Source organism: Nomascus leucogenys, chromosome 9 (assembly GCF_006542625.1).
Source record: "Nomascus leucogenys isolate Asia chromosome 9, Asia_NLE_v1, whole genome shotgun sequence".
NCBI lineage: Eukaryota > Metazoa > Chordata > Mammalia > Primates > Hylobatidae > Nomascus > Nomascus leucogenys.
The window spans coordinates 3,473,881-3,495,613 of NC_044389.1; the positions used below are offsets into that span (position 1 = coordinate 3,473,881).

Genomic DNA, 21,733 nt, shown 5'->3' on the forward strand with positions numbered 1-21,733 from the left:
TAAGTGCATTGACTGGTGCATAAAAATGCCTTCAATAAAAATAAATGCCTTTCAAAAAATGCCTTAAAAATACACATATAATGGATACTTACTAAATACATACAGGCTTTTATTGTTTTGTTTTGCTTTTTAAAGCAAGGTATTCCTGAGACTGTTTTCTTATGAGCCCTTTGTCTCTTTTTCTTCATTTTCCATCAGCTGGATAAGATCAGATTCTCAAAGTAAAAAGTGTTAACACTGTGTTTGCTTCCCTATTTGCTCATTTTTTCCCTCCAATCTATGTAGCCTTTAGGTATGACATAAAGATGTGCAGTAGAATGCGGGTGGGCAAAGAAAATATTATATTCACAAAATGTGTTCTCCAGCCAACCAGTAAGGCATCCCTTCCTTACTAGTTATAGGCTCTGCTTCTGCCCTTGTCTTTAATCCTTGGCTATTTCTGAGCCCCTTCCTTAGAGGCTACTGGCTGAGGAAGTCTAACGTGATGAGGTCCGAGGGTGAAGTTCACTCAGCAAAGACAGGACGGTGGCATGCAAGCAAATTAAAGCATTCTCAGCTTTCCAGTTCACTCTCTCTGCAAAAAAAACAACAACAACAACAACAACAAAAAAACACAACATAGGTTTTTAGGCTTCTATTTTTAGGAGTTGCCAAATACATTTCAAAAGCAAAACTACAAATTAATGCAGCATGGGGTATGTGACATTTTTTAAGGTCTTTGGAGGAGATGACAAAACAAGGAGCTTCCCACTTTCCAGGGTTGTAAGTTTTTGGGAAAACATCAAGTGCGAAAAATCAATAAACATCCTACCTTGCCACTGAATTGTGTGAGGGTTTCCTGATTACCTGGTAGTCACCAGGCTTTAGAAGAGTTATTGTCATTTCGATTTTCAGATGAGTCACTGGATCTCTTGCCCCCAGGGCCACTTCATTATGATTCAGTGCAAAGTACTGACAGCACTGGGGCTTCCGGAAGGGAGTGGTGTCGGGATCGGGGTTGCTGTTGGCAGGAGGCTTAATTGACACCTTTGATGTAGTCTAAGACAGAACCTGCACCTCCCACTGCTGCTTGGGAGACGTCAGCTTTACGCAGAAAAGGCATCTGCTGATGAATCCTGCATCTCATTCAGCCTGCTCTGGGAGCAGCCTTAGCCATCCTTAAACTCATCCAACCGATTCCCGTTTCCGCGGGTGCTTGGCTTAGTGCTGAGACGGGATTCCGCCCTTGGTATTCAGGTCCAACACTAAGACTGTGTCCATGTTAGAACTCATAGAAGGTAAGTGAAATGCATTGCTGCTCTCCCTTGTGGAAAGCATTTATTTTGCACCCTCAAGAATCTATGTGTCTCCTGGTTAATTCTACTTCACTGACTGTGGGGCTGTAATGCCACAGGTAAAATAGAGGCGACCTGATACATCTTTATAAAACCATGTCTTTAAGTGTTTCGTCTGTTGTTAGAGATGATGTTACTCAGAGAAAATAATTGCTTACTTGAGTTCTGTGGCTTTAGTTCAGTTTGGTGAAAATGTGCTTAAAACTTTTGAGAACTGGGTAGAATTTCAGTGATTTGAACTTGTTAGCAGTTTTTCTTTTCAAAGGCAGCAAAGAGAAACTGTGAGGAGTTTCTCAGCATCTGTGGCCAATGACTGTCCTGTTCAAGGCAGGCCCATCACAATCAGGCTAGGGGGATGGACAAGACACAGGGGGATGCAGGACATTTTTCTAGAAGTGAGTTATGATTTATACAAATACAGTGATCTATTTATCAGGTCACTGGAATGTCACTGGTGATCTGTGCTTATATTTATTCCTGCTGGGTAGTACTAGGTAGCTAAACTGAAGAGTCAAGGATTAATCTCATTGAAAATGTCTCAGGACCATACATTCCTAAAGTCCCTGCTGGCACAGTTAAAGATATCATTAATACATTCATCAGGAAAGTTGTGAAATGTACATCTTAAAAAATAATTCTGTAACCTGCTGCTCCATGAAACACAGGATTTACAAAACTGTGACTCTCTGAAGGTTACTTCCCCAAAGCCCTTCCTCAGTGTACATATGGAAGGGTGTCTAGAGTTCTAGTAGATGGCTCTCTATATAATTGTTTATTTCTTGCAGAAGATGATTTGTCATGAAAACTATTTAACGTGCAATTTTTCTCTGTGTGTGATTCTTTGTATTTCTAGTTAATGGAACCCCTGGTAGTCAGCTCTCTACTCCGCGCTCAGGCAAGTCGCCAAGCCCATCACCCACCAGCCCAGGAAGCCTGCGGAAGCAGAGGGTAAGGAAATAAGCAAGCTGCTTGTTTCAGACCTGTCTCAGCCTCGGTGCAGAGAGGTACAGGTGCCAGCAAATCGTGCTGCTCGTCTCTAGGCGATATCTAAGCTAGAACAGGAGGTGACCAATGGGGGGTTGCTTATTGCTGTGGTTTAGAACTCAGGGCTTTTAGCTTCTCTGTAACCTTGTCCAAATCTTAACTTTGAGAAGAGTGCACTTTGCTACTTCACTTTTACGTACTCTCCTCTTTCTGTTCTGAATGCACAGGCTTTATTAGCACTAGTTTGTAAGCCTTCTTAGTTGTGATGAGTTTGATTAGGTATCACCATTAAGGGAAAGAAGAAGTGCTGTGAATGGAGGGGAGGGCCCTGGTGGAAAATTGTTTATGGTACGGATGGGGCCCCAGAGCAGCAGAGGGTCCATGAGGTAGGGGATGGGAACCTATGACACGTGCTTTTGTGGATGAAACCCACATTGAGCACCTTTTCATCACTACTTGCATTTATGGAGAATTTGGCTGAGCTTGGAGACCACAGTGAAAAAGTTACTGGAAACTGTTAGCTTCTCCACCCTAAGGAAGAGGGTGAGGGTTAGTGCTTCTTTCAGGATGGAGAGACTACTGTTCTTATCTGTCACAACCTGTACTGTTTGTCTTTTCCAGTAATACCAAGGCAAAAATAAAAGTAGTGGGAAGGGGGCAAAGGGGGAGGTACAATGCCAAAAACGGAAGGCCCTTTATGGTCCTGATTTCAGACACGAGGTGGGGGGAATGTACGCTCCTAGGAGGTTTCATGATGGTGCTCACTGAGCACTTTAATAAGCGGGAACTCCTTGCCGTCTACTGCACTCAAACGCTGGATTCTTGAGTTTGGTTTCTTTTATTATGTGTTTTAAAGCAAAACTTCTGAGTTCCATAAAATTACGTGTCATCCAGGATGGAAGGCCCTCTCTTCAAGATTTCTGCACAGGTTGTGTCTTTAGGCTGCCAGACATCTAAGAGTGCGGGGCAGGGAGATTCAGTTGGTTCCCAGCTCCTTTGGAGCCTGTTACACCAAATATCAAGTTTGGTTATCTTTCTCCACCGATTCACCTGGCATCAGGTGGAGCTTGTTTTGAGTGTTTGATGAAGCCTGGATTTGACACCAGCTTGTCCGCTAAATGGCTGTGGTATCTTAGATAAGCCTATTATCTTTTCTGGGTCTCCGTTGGAAACACGAAACAAAACAAGGAGCCTCTTTCCAGATAGAAATCCCAATAATTCTATTCTACTTCCATTTGAGTGTTTTCACTATGGTTTCTTCTTGGCCACAGTCTAATTTGGAATTTTAAGGTGCTGGAATCATTTGTGAACAACTCAAAGAATTGGCCAAATTTATTTACTCTCCTAAATGCCTGTCCTTGAGTGAAGGAAGAGTTGGTTGCTCATTCTTTTCTTGTGAACATCACCCAGTGAGGCGTCAATCTACAGGGACCGCCATTAGCTACAGAGCAGGCAGGGCCCTCTTTCTGAGAACATTCTGTCTCTTAGAGTGTATGCTTTGGAGAGTACACCTAGCATAGAAATCTGTCTTTATTCTTTGAGCTAATTAAACTCAGATTAAAGATTTATTGGTGTCGTTTATGCTTAGTTGTTGAGATTAAGAGTGATTGGGAATTCCCGCTGCAGATCGGAGCTTCTCTCCCTGCTTGTTTATTGAGGAGACCTCCAGCTTAGGGGTGTAAAGCTATGCTCAGATGTCCCTTTCTTGGCAGAATAGGGCTAGAATTCGCTTCTTCTGCTTTCTGTATTTCCACTTCAGTGTGATTTTGTCCAACTGAGGCAGAAAATTTCCATTCAGCTCTGTGGCTATCGGCTTATATCATTAACATTTCCAGCACTTGGGGAATGATTATAAGATATGGCTTTCTTATAGATTCTTCATTTTACCATTTAAACGATCAGTGCAAACACCATACTTGAAAGAAAAAAAAAATCCCATTTGTTTTAGGAGGACAAAGGGTTTATACCATCTGAAAACATTTATTGAGCACATGTTGTGAGGCAGGGCACTGGGTATATTCTAAGATGATTCCTTTTCCCAGCTTTTGAATTTAGGCCATAAATGAACGTCCCCATCCATGTGCTGTGTCAGTGCATGAAGGCATTCCCAGATGCTTTAGCCAGAGGAGCTTTCATCTTGGCATATAGGCAACTGTATCAAATAATCCCTCCCAGTTAAAATGGGCCTAGAAGATCCCTAAAAACTGATCTTGTTTCAAATTTGGTTAATGGTCTTCTCAAATGATTGGCTATACTCCTATGCAGGAAATACTGAAATAAGTGAAAGATGGCATGTGCTAAAAGAAGACACTTCAAAGAATAAATTAACTCTTTTTACTGCAGATTGGAAAACAGTAGCTACTTCTATTTTTTCCCTCTGTGTTGCCTAGCAACATGGCCAAGAAAATGAGTTGACTGCCCTCACCCCAACACACACACACACACACACACACACACACACACACATACACACACATGCACGCACGCGCGCCTTGCCCCCATTTTAAAATACAGGAACATGAGCTGTTTTTTCAAAAGGAAGGTTGAGACATTTGACTGGTTTCTTTACAAATAAGAAAATCTAGTTTTTACTTATATTAATTACCAGATTTAATCAGCTTTTTTTCTTCTGTTAAAATCACATTTTTATGTTACCTCTTTTGACATTTTGGAATAGTCTTACACAATAAAGAAACTGCATGCCAGACATTTCTCTTCATAAGCATATTCGTGGCAATGTACCAGGTAACCTATTTTTCCGAAGCAGAGTTATTTAAGTTGCTGCCTACAGGCATTTGACTGGTCACAGAAGCAGAGCCTGGAGACTCTTGTCCCACTCATGAACTTTTTTTGGTCCCATTTCTTAATCCATCAGGAAGAAATGTGTTGTGTTATGTAGGCTGAATGAAGCTCCCCATTATACTCCCACATCACTGACTTTTGTAGATTATCTGATCAGTCAGATGATGTGAGGAGTGGGTGGTACAAAACCGGAGAAAAGCCAACTCTAGACACTCACTGCAGATCTGAGCTGGTTGCCTGGCTACCAACCGAGGTCTAGTAGCAGGAAGGGGAGCTAGGAAAGGAGAGAGGAGGTGATGAGTGAGTGGTCGGTTGGAGAACAGGGAAAGAACATTGGGAAGGGATTTGGGGTGAGGTGGGTTAATTTTACACACTTTCTGTCGTCCAAACATAATATTTTGAGAAAGCAATGCTTTCTTGGGTTTTATGCTATATGCAGCTACAACATTTGAGTTGCTGCTCTGGGACCAGAATTTGCTGAATGCTGTCTGGGCCTCCTGATAAATTATTTTATTGTGAGGTAAGCACGTTCCTTTTCTACCAAGAATGGGAAGGAAATGGTCAAGGAAGAATTGCCTAGTCACATAGTAGTGGAGTTGACCTTTACAGACCTCAGGGGCTATGCAACTCAACGGGAATCAAGGAAGGTGAAAGATTATGGGTAGACCAAGAGGCATTTTCTTGCCAGTAAGGCGAAACTAGCACCATTTTGTTTATTTAGATGGTTTCTCTATTATTATCTTTCCTCCTACTCCAAGTTGGTGACTTGAAAAGGTCTAATAATATTAGAAACTGGGGATGCCCATTCAGTGTTGCTCCCAGGAGAGCCACAGGGCACCCAAGAAAGCCGAGTAAACAAATCTATACCGCCCTTCATCTTGCAGGACCTGTACCGCCCCCTCTCTTCGGATGACTTGGATTCAGTAGGAGACTCAGTGTAAAAGAAACAGTGGAGCAATGTATATGGTTTGTGATTGGCTGAAGGTTTCACATTTCCTAAGCAAAAGTCTAACAGCAAAATACACAAAAGAGCTTTGCATACCTTGAAATGATAAAAGACCACATCATCCAAAAGTAAATATGTATGCATTTTGTTTTCATGATGTTCAACCTTGAAACTGAGAGATTTTTAAAAATATCTCCCACATGGATTTGATTGGGGAGAGTCTGAACACAAAATGCCAAGATTTTTGTACAGGGTCTGGCTCCAGATGAATTTCATACACGGACACAATATTGAGTACAAGAACACACTAATCATGTGGCAATATAGAGCCAGAATTTCTGTAGATGGAGTTTTCTTCTTAATCATAAGTAGACATAGAGATATAATTTTTCTGTACTCTCTGTAAAGCATATTAAAACGGCACTAGCAGGCATATTTTTTCTTAAGGTTATTTTGCTTTTAAAATTTGAATTGCTTGGTTTTTAGAGGTACTTTTATTGCACAATAATAAAAATGCTTGGGTAGATATTTTTTGTCCCTAGACAGTAGAAAAAGCTACTTATTGTTTTGTGGGTTAGTATATCTGACAGAAAAAGAAAAATTGTGACAACGACACATCTCATAAAGACTCTAAAGTTAGGCTTTAGGAACTTTCCTTGTTTTTGTTGTCAAGTAAATTTTATTTTTTAAAGTTATTTTATTAGAAACTATAAATTTAGCTTAAGCTATATGCCAACATGAAGAACATGGCCAATGGCATTGCTATAGATTGTATAATTTTTTCTTATAATCATATACATAATTTTTTGAATGTGTAAAAACTAAAGCTGGGAATTTCTTTTTTTCATGCAGACCTAAAAAAAATTGTGTCTGGACTTTTTCCAAGAAATCCATTTGAAAAGCAAAATTCACTTAAATGGTGCTGTATAAATCAGGCCCAGAGTATCCAAATCTCCACTCTGAAAAATTCTCAATCTTGCTGGTGTTTTGGAAATTTTCATATGCAAAACTCCTTTTGTGTTAAACCAATTAAGTCTATGATTATAACCCATTGTTAAACGTTAACCTACTAATTCTGCTCTTCTAGTCCTCTATTTTAAAAATTATAGTTGGCTTTGCTTAAACATAAAATAATTATTTTAAAGTCTGAATGTTAAAAATTAATTTAATGTGTATGGTCTATTGTATTTAAGCCATATCCTAGTGGTCATTTACTTTTACTAGTTCAAACACTAACAATTTAAGACTTGTGAAGCATGGTTTTGATATTCTTCAGGCTTGACGTATCTCAGTAGGTGATAAATTAAAAATGTTTGATGCCATTTGGAGGCTTTTACATGATTTTTTTTTCAAATTTTACTTGAAAACAATTTTTAAATGTTTTATTCAAGATGGAGAGAAATTCAGTTGTCGCACGCTGTTTTAAATGTTATTGATTTATCTCCCTGATAAATTGTTCAACTAGCAAATTTTACCATCTGGCTTATAGTTACATATGTTACCATCTCACTTTACAAGTGAATAAAATATTCCAACCAAAAGAAGAAGAAGAAGAAAAACGTCCAGGCAATCTAACAGCATTTGAAAACTTAGCCCTATAATAATTAGTGCCTCATTATGCTGTCTGTTGGAGAGAAAGACACTTCTCTGGCAGGTTATTCAAGAGCTGCAAACTGAACCATTCCATCTTGAAAGAACAGTTCGTAATAATACCTGTTCCAGACTTCAGGTTTTAAAACTGTTTCCAATAGAAGTGACCAGAGACTCCTGCCGAGATCAAAAGGCTGCTTTGTTTTAGCCGAAACAGTAAACATCTGTGAGGTTGCCTACGCTGGTGTCTGTTTTAGTTTTGTCTTTGTAAAATGCATTACTTAATACAGTTGGGTCCATAAAAGATTAGTATGTATTTGACTAAACTGCCAAAAATACAAAGAAAGCAGTGGAACAGTTACTTTAAATCTGGTGGGGTCAGATGGTCCAGAACAAAAATAAATTCCAATAATTTTAACTTCCCTGCACTGTCAATCTTATGGACAACTACTGCTAGAAAGGTCCAATAAAGGCTATTTGTTCTAAGCGGTAGATATTGCCAATTGATATGGAGCCCATAGCTTTGTTTAGACAGGGCACTTGTACTAATTGCCGATAGATATCATGGCCAACTTTCCATTCAAGCAGTTCCAAGGGAAGTGCTTTCCACAGCATTTAATCTCTTGAACATATGACTTCTATTAAAGGACTGTTCAGGGGCTATATATATCATTTACTTTTTGGAAGTAAAGTCCCTCAGAGATTGAAACAGCACACCATTTATAGTCTTTGAGAACTCTTTTTATGCAAAACATAATTCTATTAAACTAAAGCAGAAATAAAAAATTCTTAGCAACAAGCCAGAAGTTTTCAGTTCATTGGTGGAACAGAATTGGTGATTTATAGGCACTTATGATTGAGTTACTTATAGAATTCTTTATAAAAAAAATTCGGCAATGCATTTTTAAATTGTTCTACTGAGCAGGGAATACTTCAGCAAAAGCCATGCAGTTCTGTCCTAATGATAATCCTTAAATGCGCTCCGAAGACATCGTGCTGTAGTTCAAAGTTCGATACTTTTTCACGTGCACTCACTTTTTTCTTAGATGTAGACGTTGTAGAAAAAGATATTAAGAATATTTCCCTGCTTTCAGCATTTTAGAAGTGCAAAAGTTAAAAATATATAAAGTATGAAGTTCGGTGTGAACTCAAAGGACTATAGTTCTGAAAGCCACATGGTGTGTTTTTGTCTTGTTTAATCAACTAGGCAGGGGGAGAAATCTAGACAGTTTCTGTACTGCCATAGAATTTTAAGAAGTGTCAGGTTCTCTCATCTGTATACATCCCTGTGCGCATATATACTGGCTCATCTAAATATTAAGAACCCAAAAAACATTTTCTAAAACCATTTGAACCAGCACTAACGTACTATATATATATCCTACCTAACCAGCCGGGGAATTTCCAACACATGCCCTGAAGATCTATACATGATTGGGCTCTTTTTCTTTCTTTCTTTCTTTTTTTTTGCTTAAAAACAATGAAGTGTGCAAGTCAGATTCCTTAATGAAAGTGAATGAAGATATAAAATAATATTCCTGAAAATTCCACATATTTTAATTCTTGGACTGCTAAATTTTTCATACGTGGCCATATATTTATACAGGTGTTTGGGTGTTTATGTAAATTTGCCAGGCTTGGTGTGTATGTGGGTATGCTTCTGTAAGTATCTGTGTATGTGTATAAACCATCAATAGTAAAATATAGTATTTGTGATACAGCCTTATAAGTTACTGGCTCTTGTGGAATTATACATAAAATCTTCATGTCATAAAGTGTTACTCTGTGACATATTAGTTGGGGCATGTTTAAATTAAAAAGCAGTTTGCTCAACTAGTATGGCAAATGGTTCCAAATATTCAGATATACTGATTTATAAAAAAAAGATTTAGAAAATTTGTCTTAACTATTAAATATAACATTAATGTTTATATCGATATATCTTTGTGTTCGATTATTAACAAGATTGAATACTATGGTTTTTTTCTATTGTGTGTGTATGGATGGCTTGTAGTGGTTGTCAATCACTATATGCTAAAAAAATGAAACATTGATACAGTTGCAGATTGTCAAGTGTAATGTTGGAACATAAATAGAAGAGAATCCAGAGTCTATCTGATATGAAGTAAGTTTAAAAACAAAGCCAGATAACCTGTAAGGCAATTCTGTATGTTCTTTCAAAACTCTAAACTGTTGACAAATTTCGAATATACTTGCTGTATGTGTGTATATATCTACATAAATATATACACACTTGAAAATGTTAATTGAACGAATTTACTATATATGCATACATTTGCCCATTTATGCATATTTGCATTAACTTTGCTAGCATCTCTATTTGTGCATGTTAGTGACAACTGTCTTTGATTGAAATATCCCACAGAGGCATAGTGTGAAAAATAGAGATATACTGAATTCAATATACCAATTGCCTGATATAGTGTGTTGTACTGTCAGTTGAAAAAATTTGTAATTTTGTGCCTGTTATGCATGTGGAAAAAAGAGGAAATCAGAGGCCCTCACTATAATTTTTAAGGGTGCATGACATATGATGTCTTTAAAATGTGGTTCCTTTTAGTAGATTATGGATAAATTCCAAGATAGTACAAATGATGCATGTAATACATGAGTGTTTGTATTATATATGGCCACAAAATGTTTTTGAAGCCAGGGTAGTAGATACCTAAAAGTTATAGGCAAAGAAGTATGAAAGTTAACTTTCTGTGATGTGTTTTTGAGGAGTTGATACTCATCAGTAAGCAAGGAATTGAGTTTATTTTTTCTAAGAACTCTTTACTTTGAAATATATTATGAATATTGTAAATTTGGATAACATTTTTATAAAGAGGTTACATACTTTCTGCTCACAGTTTCAGTTGATTGGATGTGTATTCTCTTTAAAAAAAATTTGGTGTTAAAACATTTGACACAGCAATATCTTTTTTAAATCCATCAACTGAGTCCTTCAGCAGAGCTTTATAGAGCTAAGGGTTGACAAAATGTTTCATTGAACTACCCAATTTTGAAAGTTCAATTACTTTGTGCTGCAGTTTCGTTGTAAAATGTTGTACCTTGTGTTTCACACTGGACCATGTTATTCCTCTTGAAGTTAACTTTGTGACACTTACCACCTTAGAATAACTATATAATAAACAGGAAAAACTGCCTATGTTGTTCAGTGAGTTTCTTTCAGAAAACTTGATAAGTAGACACTGAAATTGAAATGACCACGTGTGGGATAAGGGTGACCTTCACAATCACGTGTATGGCATTCTTCTGTTGTAATTAGCATCAACGAGTGATATTTGAGAGACTGCAGAATGGTACCGCATAACGTCTAAAGTGTAAAATGCTGACAGTAATAACAAAATAAGATTATTTGATGAAGAATTCTGTTTCAGGTAGTTGCATTAAAATCAGGACTCTACCTTCCTTTCAAGGTTGCCTTAAAGGAGGAATTTGTCAGACATATTGATAACTCATTGAAGAGAAGAAATTAACATGCAGTTTTAAAACCACTAATGGTGTCCTTGGCTTGAAGGCATTTTTCCCAAGGTGACCTAATTTGCAGGGGAAAAAATGTGCATGTGTATGTGAGCATGTCTGTGTATGTATTTATACAAGCTATTTCTTTTAAAATCACTGGATAAATATATAGTTTTAAAAACAAAGTTAATTAAAATAATGATAATAAAATACTTGACTGTAATTCAGAACAAAAATCATAACATATTTCATTTCCAAAAGGATAGAAAAGGATGTTAAAGAGGATAGGAAATTCTGCTGACCGAGCTAGAAAAAATACATACATATTTTTTTGAGACAGACTCTTGCTCTGTTGCCCAGGCTGGAGTGCAGTGGTGCGATCTTGGCTCACTGCAACCTCCGCCTTCTGGGTTCAAGTGGTTCTTGTGCCTCAGTCTCCTGAGTAGTTAGAATTACAGGTGTGTACCACCTTGTGCGGCTAATTTTTGTATTTTTAGTAGAGACAGGGTTTCGCCATGTTGGCCAGGCTGTTCTCGAACTCCTAACCTCAAGTGATCCACCCACCTCAGCCTCTCAAAGTGCTGGGATTACAGGTGTGAGCCACCGCACCCAGACGAAAAAATATTTTATATTACAATTACAATATAAGTTCCAAATTCTGGTTTTAAATCTAACATTTTTACTGGTTTTACTTTAATCTTTGAATTACATTAACTTTAATTGGTTCTCTATTATTTCCATGATAAATGTCCATAGCAATGATCACAGCAAAGTATAATCCATGTCCATAGCAGTAATCATTGGAAGGAATGTTTCCAAATTGATAAAAATTTCAAATTGTAGTTACAGTTTCTTAATATCACCAGAGTTTAACTTAAAATGTAGCAGGTGCCTAGAAGAGTAGCGAGCTCCCTTCATTACAGGTTGGGAATCCCATTTGAGGAGTAAATCATGGAGGGAATTATTCTATCCAGAGGAAATACAGTAGATGACTTCCTGGGCTGCTTCCAAACTACGATTTCATGAAGGGTGTAACTCATGAGAGGAGGCATGTGACTACCCAATGACACAAGTCTCCTTGGGACAAATCATTCAGATTATCAATTTATAGACCTTGGCTTACATGAGTATAGTGACTGGACAATTGAGGCCAGAAAAACTACCCAATACAACAAACGGTACAGATCTAGTTGTAACTAAGTGCATTTGTCTTTGAAATCTTGGCTCTCGTGGTTTCACTAACATAGCCATAACACCATTGTTTCCATTCGCCTTTTCTCCTCCTTTCAGTAAACCAACTTCATGAGTAACAGTTTTCTAGTCTTTTGAAAAAATTATCCAAATCTTTATGATACCATTTTACATTTTTCGGTATTCATTCTTACTTATGCTCATGCTTATCTGTGCCATAAACTTTATTTAGGCTGAACGTACTACTGTGAAGATTGCAGACAAAGGAATTTGGAAAAAGCAGTTCCTTTGTGCCTTGTTTCAAATAGTGGAGCCTTATTGGTAATTGCAGAGTGATGCCTTCAACTTATTGTTCTATATCCAGTTGGGAAATAAATAAATGTATGGCTTTTCTGTATCATATAGAATTCTGTGGGTTTCAAGCTCTCTACACCAAGATTATTATTTAATTTTGTTAGAGATCATCTTTAGAGCTTCTGTGGATCTAAAGTCAAGATCACCAAGACAACTGTTTGAGTTTGTTAAAAACGTATTGCTTGTGTTTCCTTTATAAGATTGATTCAGAAATCATATGACAGTGATTACTTGATTTCTAAATTATTTTTAACCATTTTTCAAATCAATATCAATTCAATGAGGTAGTAATTGTATGCCAAGATAAAATGTGAAGTGGAAATGCGCAATTATCCAGCTAAAGCTAAAGTTGTGTGGTGAGGTTTTTCTACCTTGATTAGATCCATTCTGTCAGTTGAATATTTTCCAAATCTTTATGCAGCGTGGACCCCAGCTGAGTGACAACATTAATACAAATGGCAAGAGTAACTCACACCATTTAAAGTGAACTCTTTTCCACTGCACAGTCATCAGATACATCTTGATAAAATGTGGTTAGGGTTGTTATGTCAGCTTTCTCACTTACTTCAAAAAGTGTGATATGTTCTCCATCTGTTATATGATCCCAAGCTCAATAGCTACACTTAGGGTGTGTTCTTACTTAGGGCAGTGCTTTTATGAAGGTGTGCCATAAAAGCATCCAGGTGCCAGCAACCTGCCCAAATGGTTCCCATTAAGTCTGCTTGGGGGTGATGACATTTCAAATGTCACAACATCTCTCAGAGCAGCTAATTGCCCTAAATTCTAAAATAACTGTATTTTTGTACTGTACACCCAGATGCCTTGGAATTAGCAAATTGAAGCAAACGTAAAATCTTGTTGGCATGTGGACTATAAAATGGTTTATCTGCTCAGAAAAACCAAAAAGGTAAATTGATTTCATTTACAAGCAATGAAAACATATAGGTGGGCTTTTCAGCATCCGTTGGTTGTAAACAAAGGCTGGTTAATCTCATTAAGTTAATTCTAAAGAGCAAGCACTGACACATTTTGCCTTTACTATGTTCGAAATCCTTTTGTTGGACTTATGGATAATAATAGAAATGTTCCAGCAGGGTCTAAGTTAGTCTATTTAGGTGGTTTAGTGAAGAATTGGTGGATTACCCAAAGAGCCATCCTGATTACCGAAATGGCTTCAACTGGGAGACAGAGCAAAAACATTAGGAGACCAGATCAGAATCTAAAAGATAACAGACTGGAAGGATATTAATATAATAAAGATGACATTTAACGTGAGGAAATGTGAAGTCCTGGACTTGGCCCAAGACAGCCTTTCAAACACACACCAGGGAGACACGGCATAGCTGTGGGCTCATTGTGAAGGTGAAATGCTATGGCCTTATCCACATAAGCCAATAAGATCTTGAAGTGAATTAATACTCTATTCATGAGAAAGAAAACTCTATCCTTCTCTGCTTTGTGCTAGTCAGAGCACACCCAGAATATTGCATTCATTTTCAAGCACCAGGGTTTGTTGTTTTTTTTTTTTTTTTTGTAGAGGCAGGGTTTCACCATGTTGCCCAGGGTGGTCTTGAATTTGTGGGCTCAAGCAAGCCTCCTGCCTCAGCCTCCCAACGTGCTGGGAAGACACAGACGGAGACCAGTAGCTATTTTCAAACACCTGAAAGCACTGTCAGGTGAAAAGCGGATTAGACCTGTACTGGGCAACTCTAGAAATCAAAGATAGGACCAATAAATGGACAACATAGAGGGACATAATTTCAACATAACTTACAGAAGAACTTCCTTTTTTTTTTTTTTTTTTTGAGCTGGAGTCTCGCTCAGTCACCCAGGCTGGAGTGCAGTGGTGCGATCTCGGCTCACTGCAATCTCCACCTCCCGGGTTCACGCCATTCTCCTGCCTCAGCCTCCCGAGTAGCTGGAACTACAGGTGCCCGCCACCACGCCTGGCTAATTTTTTTTTTTATTTTTAGCAGAAGAACTTCCTTTATTTTGCCTCCTATTAATGATGAAGGGCTGCCTCAGGAAGTAGTATGTTCAGTACTAGAAGTATTTGGACAGAGGCCATCTGACCACCCACTGGGATTTCTGTAGGCGGCATTTGGTCTCTGAATGGAAGTGGGGTAGAATAGGTAATATTTAAGGTCCATCCCAGTCCCCCAAACTCTTTGAATCAGCGAATGGTCACCATCTTGGAAAAGTATTTAGTATTAACTATCTTACTTCTTTGGGAAAAAAGAGATAACACTATTAGAAGTTTAATACATTTATTTTACTCTCTTTGAGCATAATAAATAAAATGAAAGCTTTCCATTTTCAGAGAACTCTGTATGTCCATAAGTATGTTTTTCTCTTAACTGCCCATCATCTGTTACTCTCAAGCAGCAGAAAATTTGAAATGACTTGGGATACATTTTCAGTAACACAAAAACACAGTTGTAACATTGAAAATAAGCAGTTATAAACATAAGCAAACTTGTGTTAACCCTACTTTTTTTTCCTTTTTTTATTTTCTACGAGAGCCTAAAATCCTTGAGAGATTTTTGTTCAGAAAGCAGAGAAAACCCAGCTGGCATTGTGACAAGCATTCAGGGATCAGCCATTTGGTGGCACTGTTAAATCCAATTCATTAGTTGATAGGGCGGTTGAGTGAATAATAGCTCACAAGTTTATAGAATGTTACAGTTTAAACGATGGTTTCATGTACTATGGGTCAGAGCTCTGTGTCGAGTACCTGATGTTCTTACTAAAAGAACAAGCTTTTGGGACTGAGTGTCTAAATTGTGAACATCTTTGCTAGGAATCATGCTACTGGTCTATTAATTTGGTGAAAGAATGTGTCTTTGTATTCTAAATTGAAAACACCACGTGACAAGGCAGCACCTGCCAGCCTAAACCACACCATGTGTCTCCATTATGAAATACCATTTGTGCTGCTGCTGGGAGAAATTCAAGGTCCAGAAAGCCCAGAAGAGAAGGTCTACATTGTAGACATTTACTTAGTGCTTTTCTGTTTGGAACACCGTTATGTCTGCAGCAAAAACGATGACCCAGAGGATGAAGGATCTCACTGTTGTGGAAAACACACACCTTCCCCTCAAATGTGGTTATGTTTATTTTCTTCAGTTATTGACATAATAAATCTGCCTTGTGTCAGCCTCACACTGCAATATTATAAATAACAAGGTTTTCACCAAAAGACGTCCATCCGTAAAAGTCAGCAGAGCGTGGCTTAGAAGCTCCTACATTTATAGTCCCTTCCACAGAGTGGGTTATGGGTACGTAGTGTCACACTAAGAAAAACTCTGTGTCAAGGTGACGATCTCAATCCGTTTTTCTAGCCTGACATATGAGAAACGTGTGCTGCTGGTTACAAAAGATAGAAAAACAGCTCAAGTCACCAGGCTTACTGAGGGGGGATTTTTATACTATTGGAAAATAAAGGGGACATTACACAAACTGTGTAATATTCAGGGGTACACAAGGGTCATCTCTCAACTTTTAGCCTGTTCTGTAGAAAAGCAGATATACTATTGCTGTTACTTTAACTTTCATCCCAATGGTGTCAACTGTGAGCTTTGATGAACTTGACCAATGGGACTTGCTCATCTTAGTCACACCCAGGAAAACGTTCTATGATGTTTGACTTAGATGGCTCTGCAGTGACTTAGGCAGCATTTCCCCAACTCTATTAATCTTTTTAATGAAAACTAAAATCTTTGAATCTCCTATGCAGGATACTGTAGACCATAATGAAATTACGTCAAACCTCTTTCCTCCTACTTCGTATATACTTTAAGGCTGAATGGGTTGGGGAGGAGGTTGAAGGGAAACAGGTAAGCAGAGGAAAAATAGGTCAGCTTTTCTTCTCGCCACCTCTTCATTATTAATTCAACTACAGATGCTCTTTCCCTTCTCTCTGCTCCACAGACAGCCGGCACCATGAGCCAATGCCGCCCGCCCCCTCACCGCCTCCTGCTCCCATCAGGCCAACCAAGTGGATAAACCCAGGGAAACAGAAGGAAGATCTTTTAGGACAAGCTGTGTTCACTATTTAGAAATAGCATTGAAATGTGCAAATTGTTTTCTCAGGAAATAGATGCAGAGATGGAAACATTCATTGTTATAAAGTACTGCCCCATAGCCAATCATAATATTAAATATTTGGTCCTGTTTTGTTCTCTGAGCTCCCTCATACAGTTGTTACCCTGTTTGCTTTCATGGATCTTGGGTCAAAATCAAGCAAAACTACAAGGCCTAGGCTTTTATTGTTGTCTTTACTTCAGACTTATTATGTAACGTTTAACAAACCAATAACCTACTCAGTGCTTACGTTTTCATCTCAAAATGCAAATGACAACCCCACTCTTTAACCTTTCTCCTAAAGTTGTGGTAGGGTGGAGCATTTAATTCTTTTTAGGATATTTTATAAAAACAAACTGAAGAGAAACGTCTTCTGTCAGAAAAATAGGAAACATAGTGGATGGGATCAGAATGGTGCCAAATTTGAGGGCCATTTGCCGATAGACTGTGGAAGAGTGAGGTGAGATGCCTGAACTCTGCCAAACCCAAGGAGCGAGCTAAAGGACCCTGATTTTGAGCAAAAGGAATAAGAAGTCATGGAACATTCAAGTTCACAATAACCAGCTTGATCCTGTTATCACAGTCTATTCTTGGTTAGTAGGGAGAGAGGGAGATGTGGCCCCAGTTGAATATGCTGAAGATGTCTTTTTCCAAGTGTTAAAATCAAATCCTCCCTAGCATGGGCAAAGTTTTCTCCTGAGATTCGGGGCTGGGCATGGTCCCTGGAAACTCACGCATTCTGACCCAGTTTTCGAATTACCGGTTTCTGTTCCCCTACAGAGCTCTCAGCATGGCGGCTCCTCTACGTCACTTGCGTCCACCAAAGTCTGCAGCTCGATGGATGAGAACGACGGCCCCGGAGAAGGTGATGAGCTTGGGACTTGGTATCTGAGGAGGCAGAGGATGGGTTGGCTAAATTTATCCCAAGAAACTGTAGCTTCTCAAGCAGAATGACGTGGACAAGGCTGAGCAGCTCCTGAGGGTCAATCACAAGGGGATAGGGTTGAATATGGTGCCCACCAGGGATTGGTATCTGCTCTGTGAGAATGGGAAGGGGAAGTTGGCCCATTTTGGAGACATTTCCCATCCTCTGAGGGCATATGTATGCTAAGAAGGCCAGCTATTGCCTGCTTTGGAAATAAGAGGGGATCGCTGGGATCGTGGCTGCTTTTGTTTTCCCAAACTCTGTTCACTTTTAGTGTTACTTTAAGTGAACAAAGGCCATTCAAATTTAAAGACAATTTATTCTTTTGACTGTTGTAGTCTCACAGATGTACTCTAAATTAAGTGAACTCAATACATGAAATATGGTTTTACAAAAAGAATTAGTGGAAATTGCAAAAATATCCTTGAGCTAATTCACTCCAGAATGTCTCCGTGATGTGGTCAAATGATCAGGATTCCAGAAGTGACTTTTTCCCTAACTCACTGGATTGTTTTGGACAAGCATCTTCAACTCTCTGCATCTTACTTCCTCTCCTATGAAATGGAGATTGTGAATCACACCTATTTCCTTCCTGAAAGTTGTTACCAGGTTCAAGTCAACTGTGGGGAAGTATTTGGAAAAGATAAAAGTGACACCATCAAGCCACTGTTAAGGAATCTGCTTCTCTTATTTGTTTTAAATGATATGATTTAATTTTTTTTCCGAAAAAAGTACCCTTTGGGAAGTGCTTTTATTATATTAAGTGAAATATGTGATTTACAGTATAATTATTTTCTGACTACAATGCAACATCAGAATTTTTTATGTTTCCACAAATATGAAATTCAGCCACCTAGAAGTCTCTTTTGTTCCAAAGTGTTTTGTATTCTTTGAATGAAATCACATGGTTCTTGATTTAAGCCTTCTTTTCTTCTTTTTTTTTTCTTTTTTGAGATGGAGTCTCGCTCTGTCTCTCAGGCTAGAGTGCAATGACGCTATCTCAGCTCACTGCAACCTCCACCTCCCAGGTTCAAGCAATTCTCCTGCCTCAGCCTCCTGAGTAGCTGGGATTACAGGCATCTGCCACCATGCCAGGCTAATTTTTGTATTTTTAGCAGAAATGGGATTTTTCCATCTTGGGCAGGCTGGTCTCAAACTCCTGGTCTCAAGTGATCCACCTGCCTCGGCCTCCCAAAGTGCTAGGATTACAGGCATGAGCCACCACACCCAGCCTGGCTGAGCCTTCATAACCAAAAGTGAGAAAAGGTACCTTTTATGAATAGTCAAGGAAAAAAAATCCCAAGCCTCGTGCTTTGAGTGGGTGTCTCAGTGAATGCTCCCACCAGAAGGCAGGATGGAAGTACCTTCTTCCATCTCCCACCTGCAGGGTCACACTTGTACCCAACAGCCAAGGAGGGTTCCTTTCTTAGCCACATAGTAAAGAGCCTTAAGATTATGCCATCCGGGAGCTGTTTTGTAAATCTGGATGCTTTGCAGTAGACAAAACTTCCCTGGCTGAGTCCTTCAAACAGAGGCAAAATTGTGGCTTCTTTAGAGGGGTGAGATGGGGTTAGGGGGATTGGCTACAGCCCTCACTTTATTCTAGAGACCACCTAGATGGCTTCTAGCAGGGTAAGAGGGAAATGTCACCTATAAAGGGGTGAAGAGGCTGTACCAACGCCAAGGACAAAAGTAGCAGCAGCAAATGTCCTACATTTGTTCAACACTTTCCAGAAATTTCATCCACTCTAGAATTCAGATTGATGCCAAATGAGCATCATCATAAATCGAGAAGAAAGGCCCTCATGGAGATATCTGATGATTATGAGTCTGCATTTCATTATGAGTCTCCAACAATACAGAGCAAGCGTGAATACAAAAACTACTAAGAAAGCCCATTCACCACCTAAAGTTTTATTTTGAGGAGAGATGTTTAGTCTCAGTTTATGATGAAAGGTTGGGAGAGGAGTACATTTAGAAAACACACCAGGGTTCCATCATATTTTGCATTCAGGTTGCCTGAGGGAGAGCTGGGATTTATCACTTTAAAGCGTGTACATTTTAGAGCCCAGCTATAAAAGACTTTTTACACCCTTAAGATGTTAAAGGTTATTCAGTCTATTTACGTGACCTAACTGTGGCTTATTTAGTTTTATGGCCTTAGATATTTAAAGCATTATTAGGCATTTGTGAAATATTTCAAAATGCATTTTCAGGGGGAAAATGTGTTGTGTTAGTGGCACTAACATAATTGAAACTACAAAACTGTTCCATTCACAGACATAATAGATATTGTAATTTTAACTCAACATCTGCTATGCAGGTTGCTGGTGAGAACATTTGTCTAAAGTCTGCTCGTTGATACCGAGGATGGGTGGCCATCAGTGCTTAGTTCATAAGGAATTTTACGGAGATTTCCATTTCAGGATGTAGTAAAACTAAGTGTCCAGACAGCAGGCAATTTTCATGCTTGTACAGTGTCGGGCAGCCCAGAGTCCCTTGCGAACTGCAGTTGCCTCCTGCGCCATACATGGGAATGCTATTTTTCTGTACACAGTGGGTATTCAGTAAACACTATTGATCAAATTGGCATGAAGTAAAAGGAGCAAAGCTTCCTCCTGAGAATCCCCACGGCATCAGAAAACTCAAGTTTCTCTTACATAGGTGGGAGTGGACCCCTTACGTTTCTTTTATTTTATCATTTGTCTTAGTAAAAACTGTTGAGTATATACAATGTCAGCAAGGGTGGGGAGGCAGTTGCCTCACTGTACAGAGAATGACATATTGATTCTGAATCTGTTCCAGTCAATTAGATGATACTTTTAAATGTTTCCTTGTGCAACATCTGTGTTCCCTTTTCTACCAATAAAAAAGTATTAATGATTCTTTCAGAAGTGTCAGAGGAAGGCTTCCAGATTCCAGCTACAATAACAGAACGATATAAAGTCGGAAGAACAATAGGAGATGGAAATTTTGCTGTTGTCAAGGAATGTGTAGAAAGGTGAGAAGGATATCATTTGCATCAAACCTTAAAGGTTACATTTGGCGTTATGTTTTCCAAGATCGTGTCTCTGTTTCCAGTCTGTGGCACATATGGAGTAAGTTAATGTCTCAACCCCAGATGCAAAAGAATGCTTTGCAAAAGAAAGACCCATCTAACAACAGATTTGAAAAACGTAGTGATACCTGGGGACAATCTATAAATTAAAGACTTTGATTTTTTTAAATGTACTCAGAGAGACGTTGCCAGCTCTTTCAGGTAAGCCTTTTTATTGTTGTTAAAAACCATATTGAATAGTTTTTCTCACACACTTTTTATGACATATTTTGTAGAGGTCAGAAAGTTCTTGTGAGAGTTTATGTCTGTAATGCATACTAGCATAAAATGAAATACATACAGGATCATCTTGAAAAGCTTTAAAAGGCGTATGTATTGACCCCAACAGAAGTGGTGTTTAATACATTAAGACATATTAAAATGAATGAACCCGGTACTCTGTGGGCCAAAGGGAAGGATTTATCCTGAGGTTCTAGATACCTAATCGAGGACATTAGCTGGTGGCTACTAGACGGAGAAGTGACAACTGATAAAGTTACAACCCAGCTACGGGGGCCTCAAGCCCTCCACTCAGAATCAGATTTGGGTTTCTTTTCCTGAGCAGCTGCTTGCTTTAGGGAACCTGGTCAGCCAGCAGCTTCTCCTCAGGGCTGGTGGGCAGAATACTGAAAAGTTGGGGGAACTTGCCTCATTCCTTGAGGGACTGTGTCCTCTGGCTTTCCGGGGGGTGGGCTGGGGTGTACACACTTCCCTGTCACCTTTCTCTGCCGGCAGTGGGGCTGGACACCCTTCCCATTCTTAATCCTCTGAGAATCACGCTGCTAAACTCCACTCAGAGAGGATGACTGAGGAGAGAAGACAGATGAGAAGGCTTTGGACCTGGAAGATCTAGACCTTGCCTCCTCTGCGGACTTTGATTTAGAAGCACAGGTTCCTGCCATATCAGAGCTGGCAGTCTCTACAGGGCCCCACATCTC

General features: G+C 39.0%; 1 protein-coding gene across 9 annotated transcripts in view; it reads left to right on the top strand.

Annotated features, from left to right (window-relative positions):
• Positions 1 to 21,733, top strand: part of DCLK1 (doublecortin like kinase 1) — a 347,267-nt gene that overhangs the window by 259,460 nt on the left and 66,074 nt on the right. For 5 of the 9 annotated variants that reach the window (XM_030818533.1, XM_030818531.1, XM_030818532.1 and 2 more), the window contains exons 6-8: positions 2,188 to 2,282; positions 17,554 to 17,638; positions 20,591 to 20,699. In XM_030818533.1, coding sequence (XP_030674393.1) covers positions 2,188 to 2,282; positions 17,554 to 17,638; positions 20,591 to 20,699 — 289 coding nt within the window. Of the gene's footprint in view, positions 1 to 294; positions 1,278 to 2,187; positions 2,283 to 6,004; positions 10,827 to 17,553; positions 17,639 to 20,590; positions 20,700 to 21,733 lie in introns of those variants that run through there. The other 4 variants (XM_012502056.2, XM_012502055.2, XM_003270267.2 and 1 more) reach the window with 3 other exon arrangements.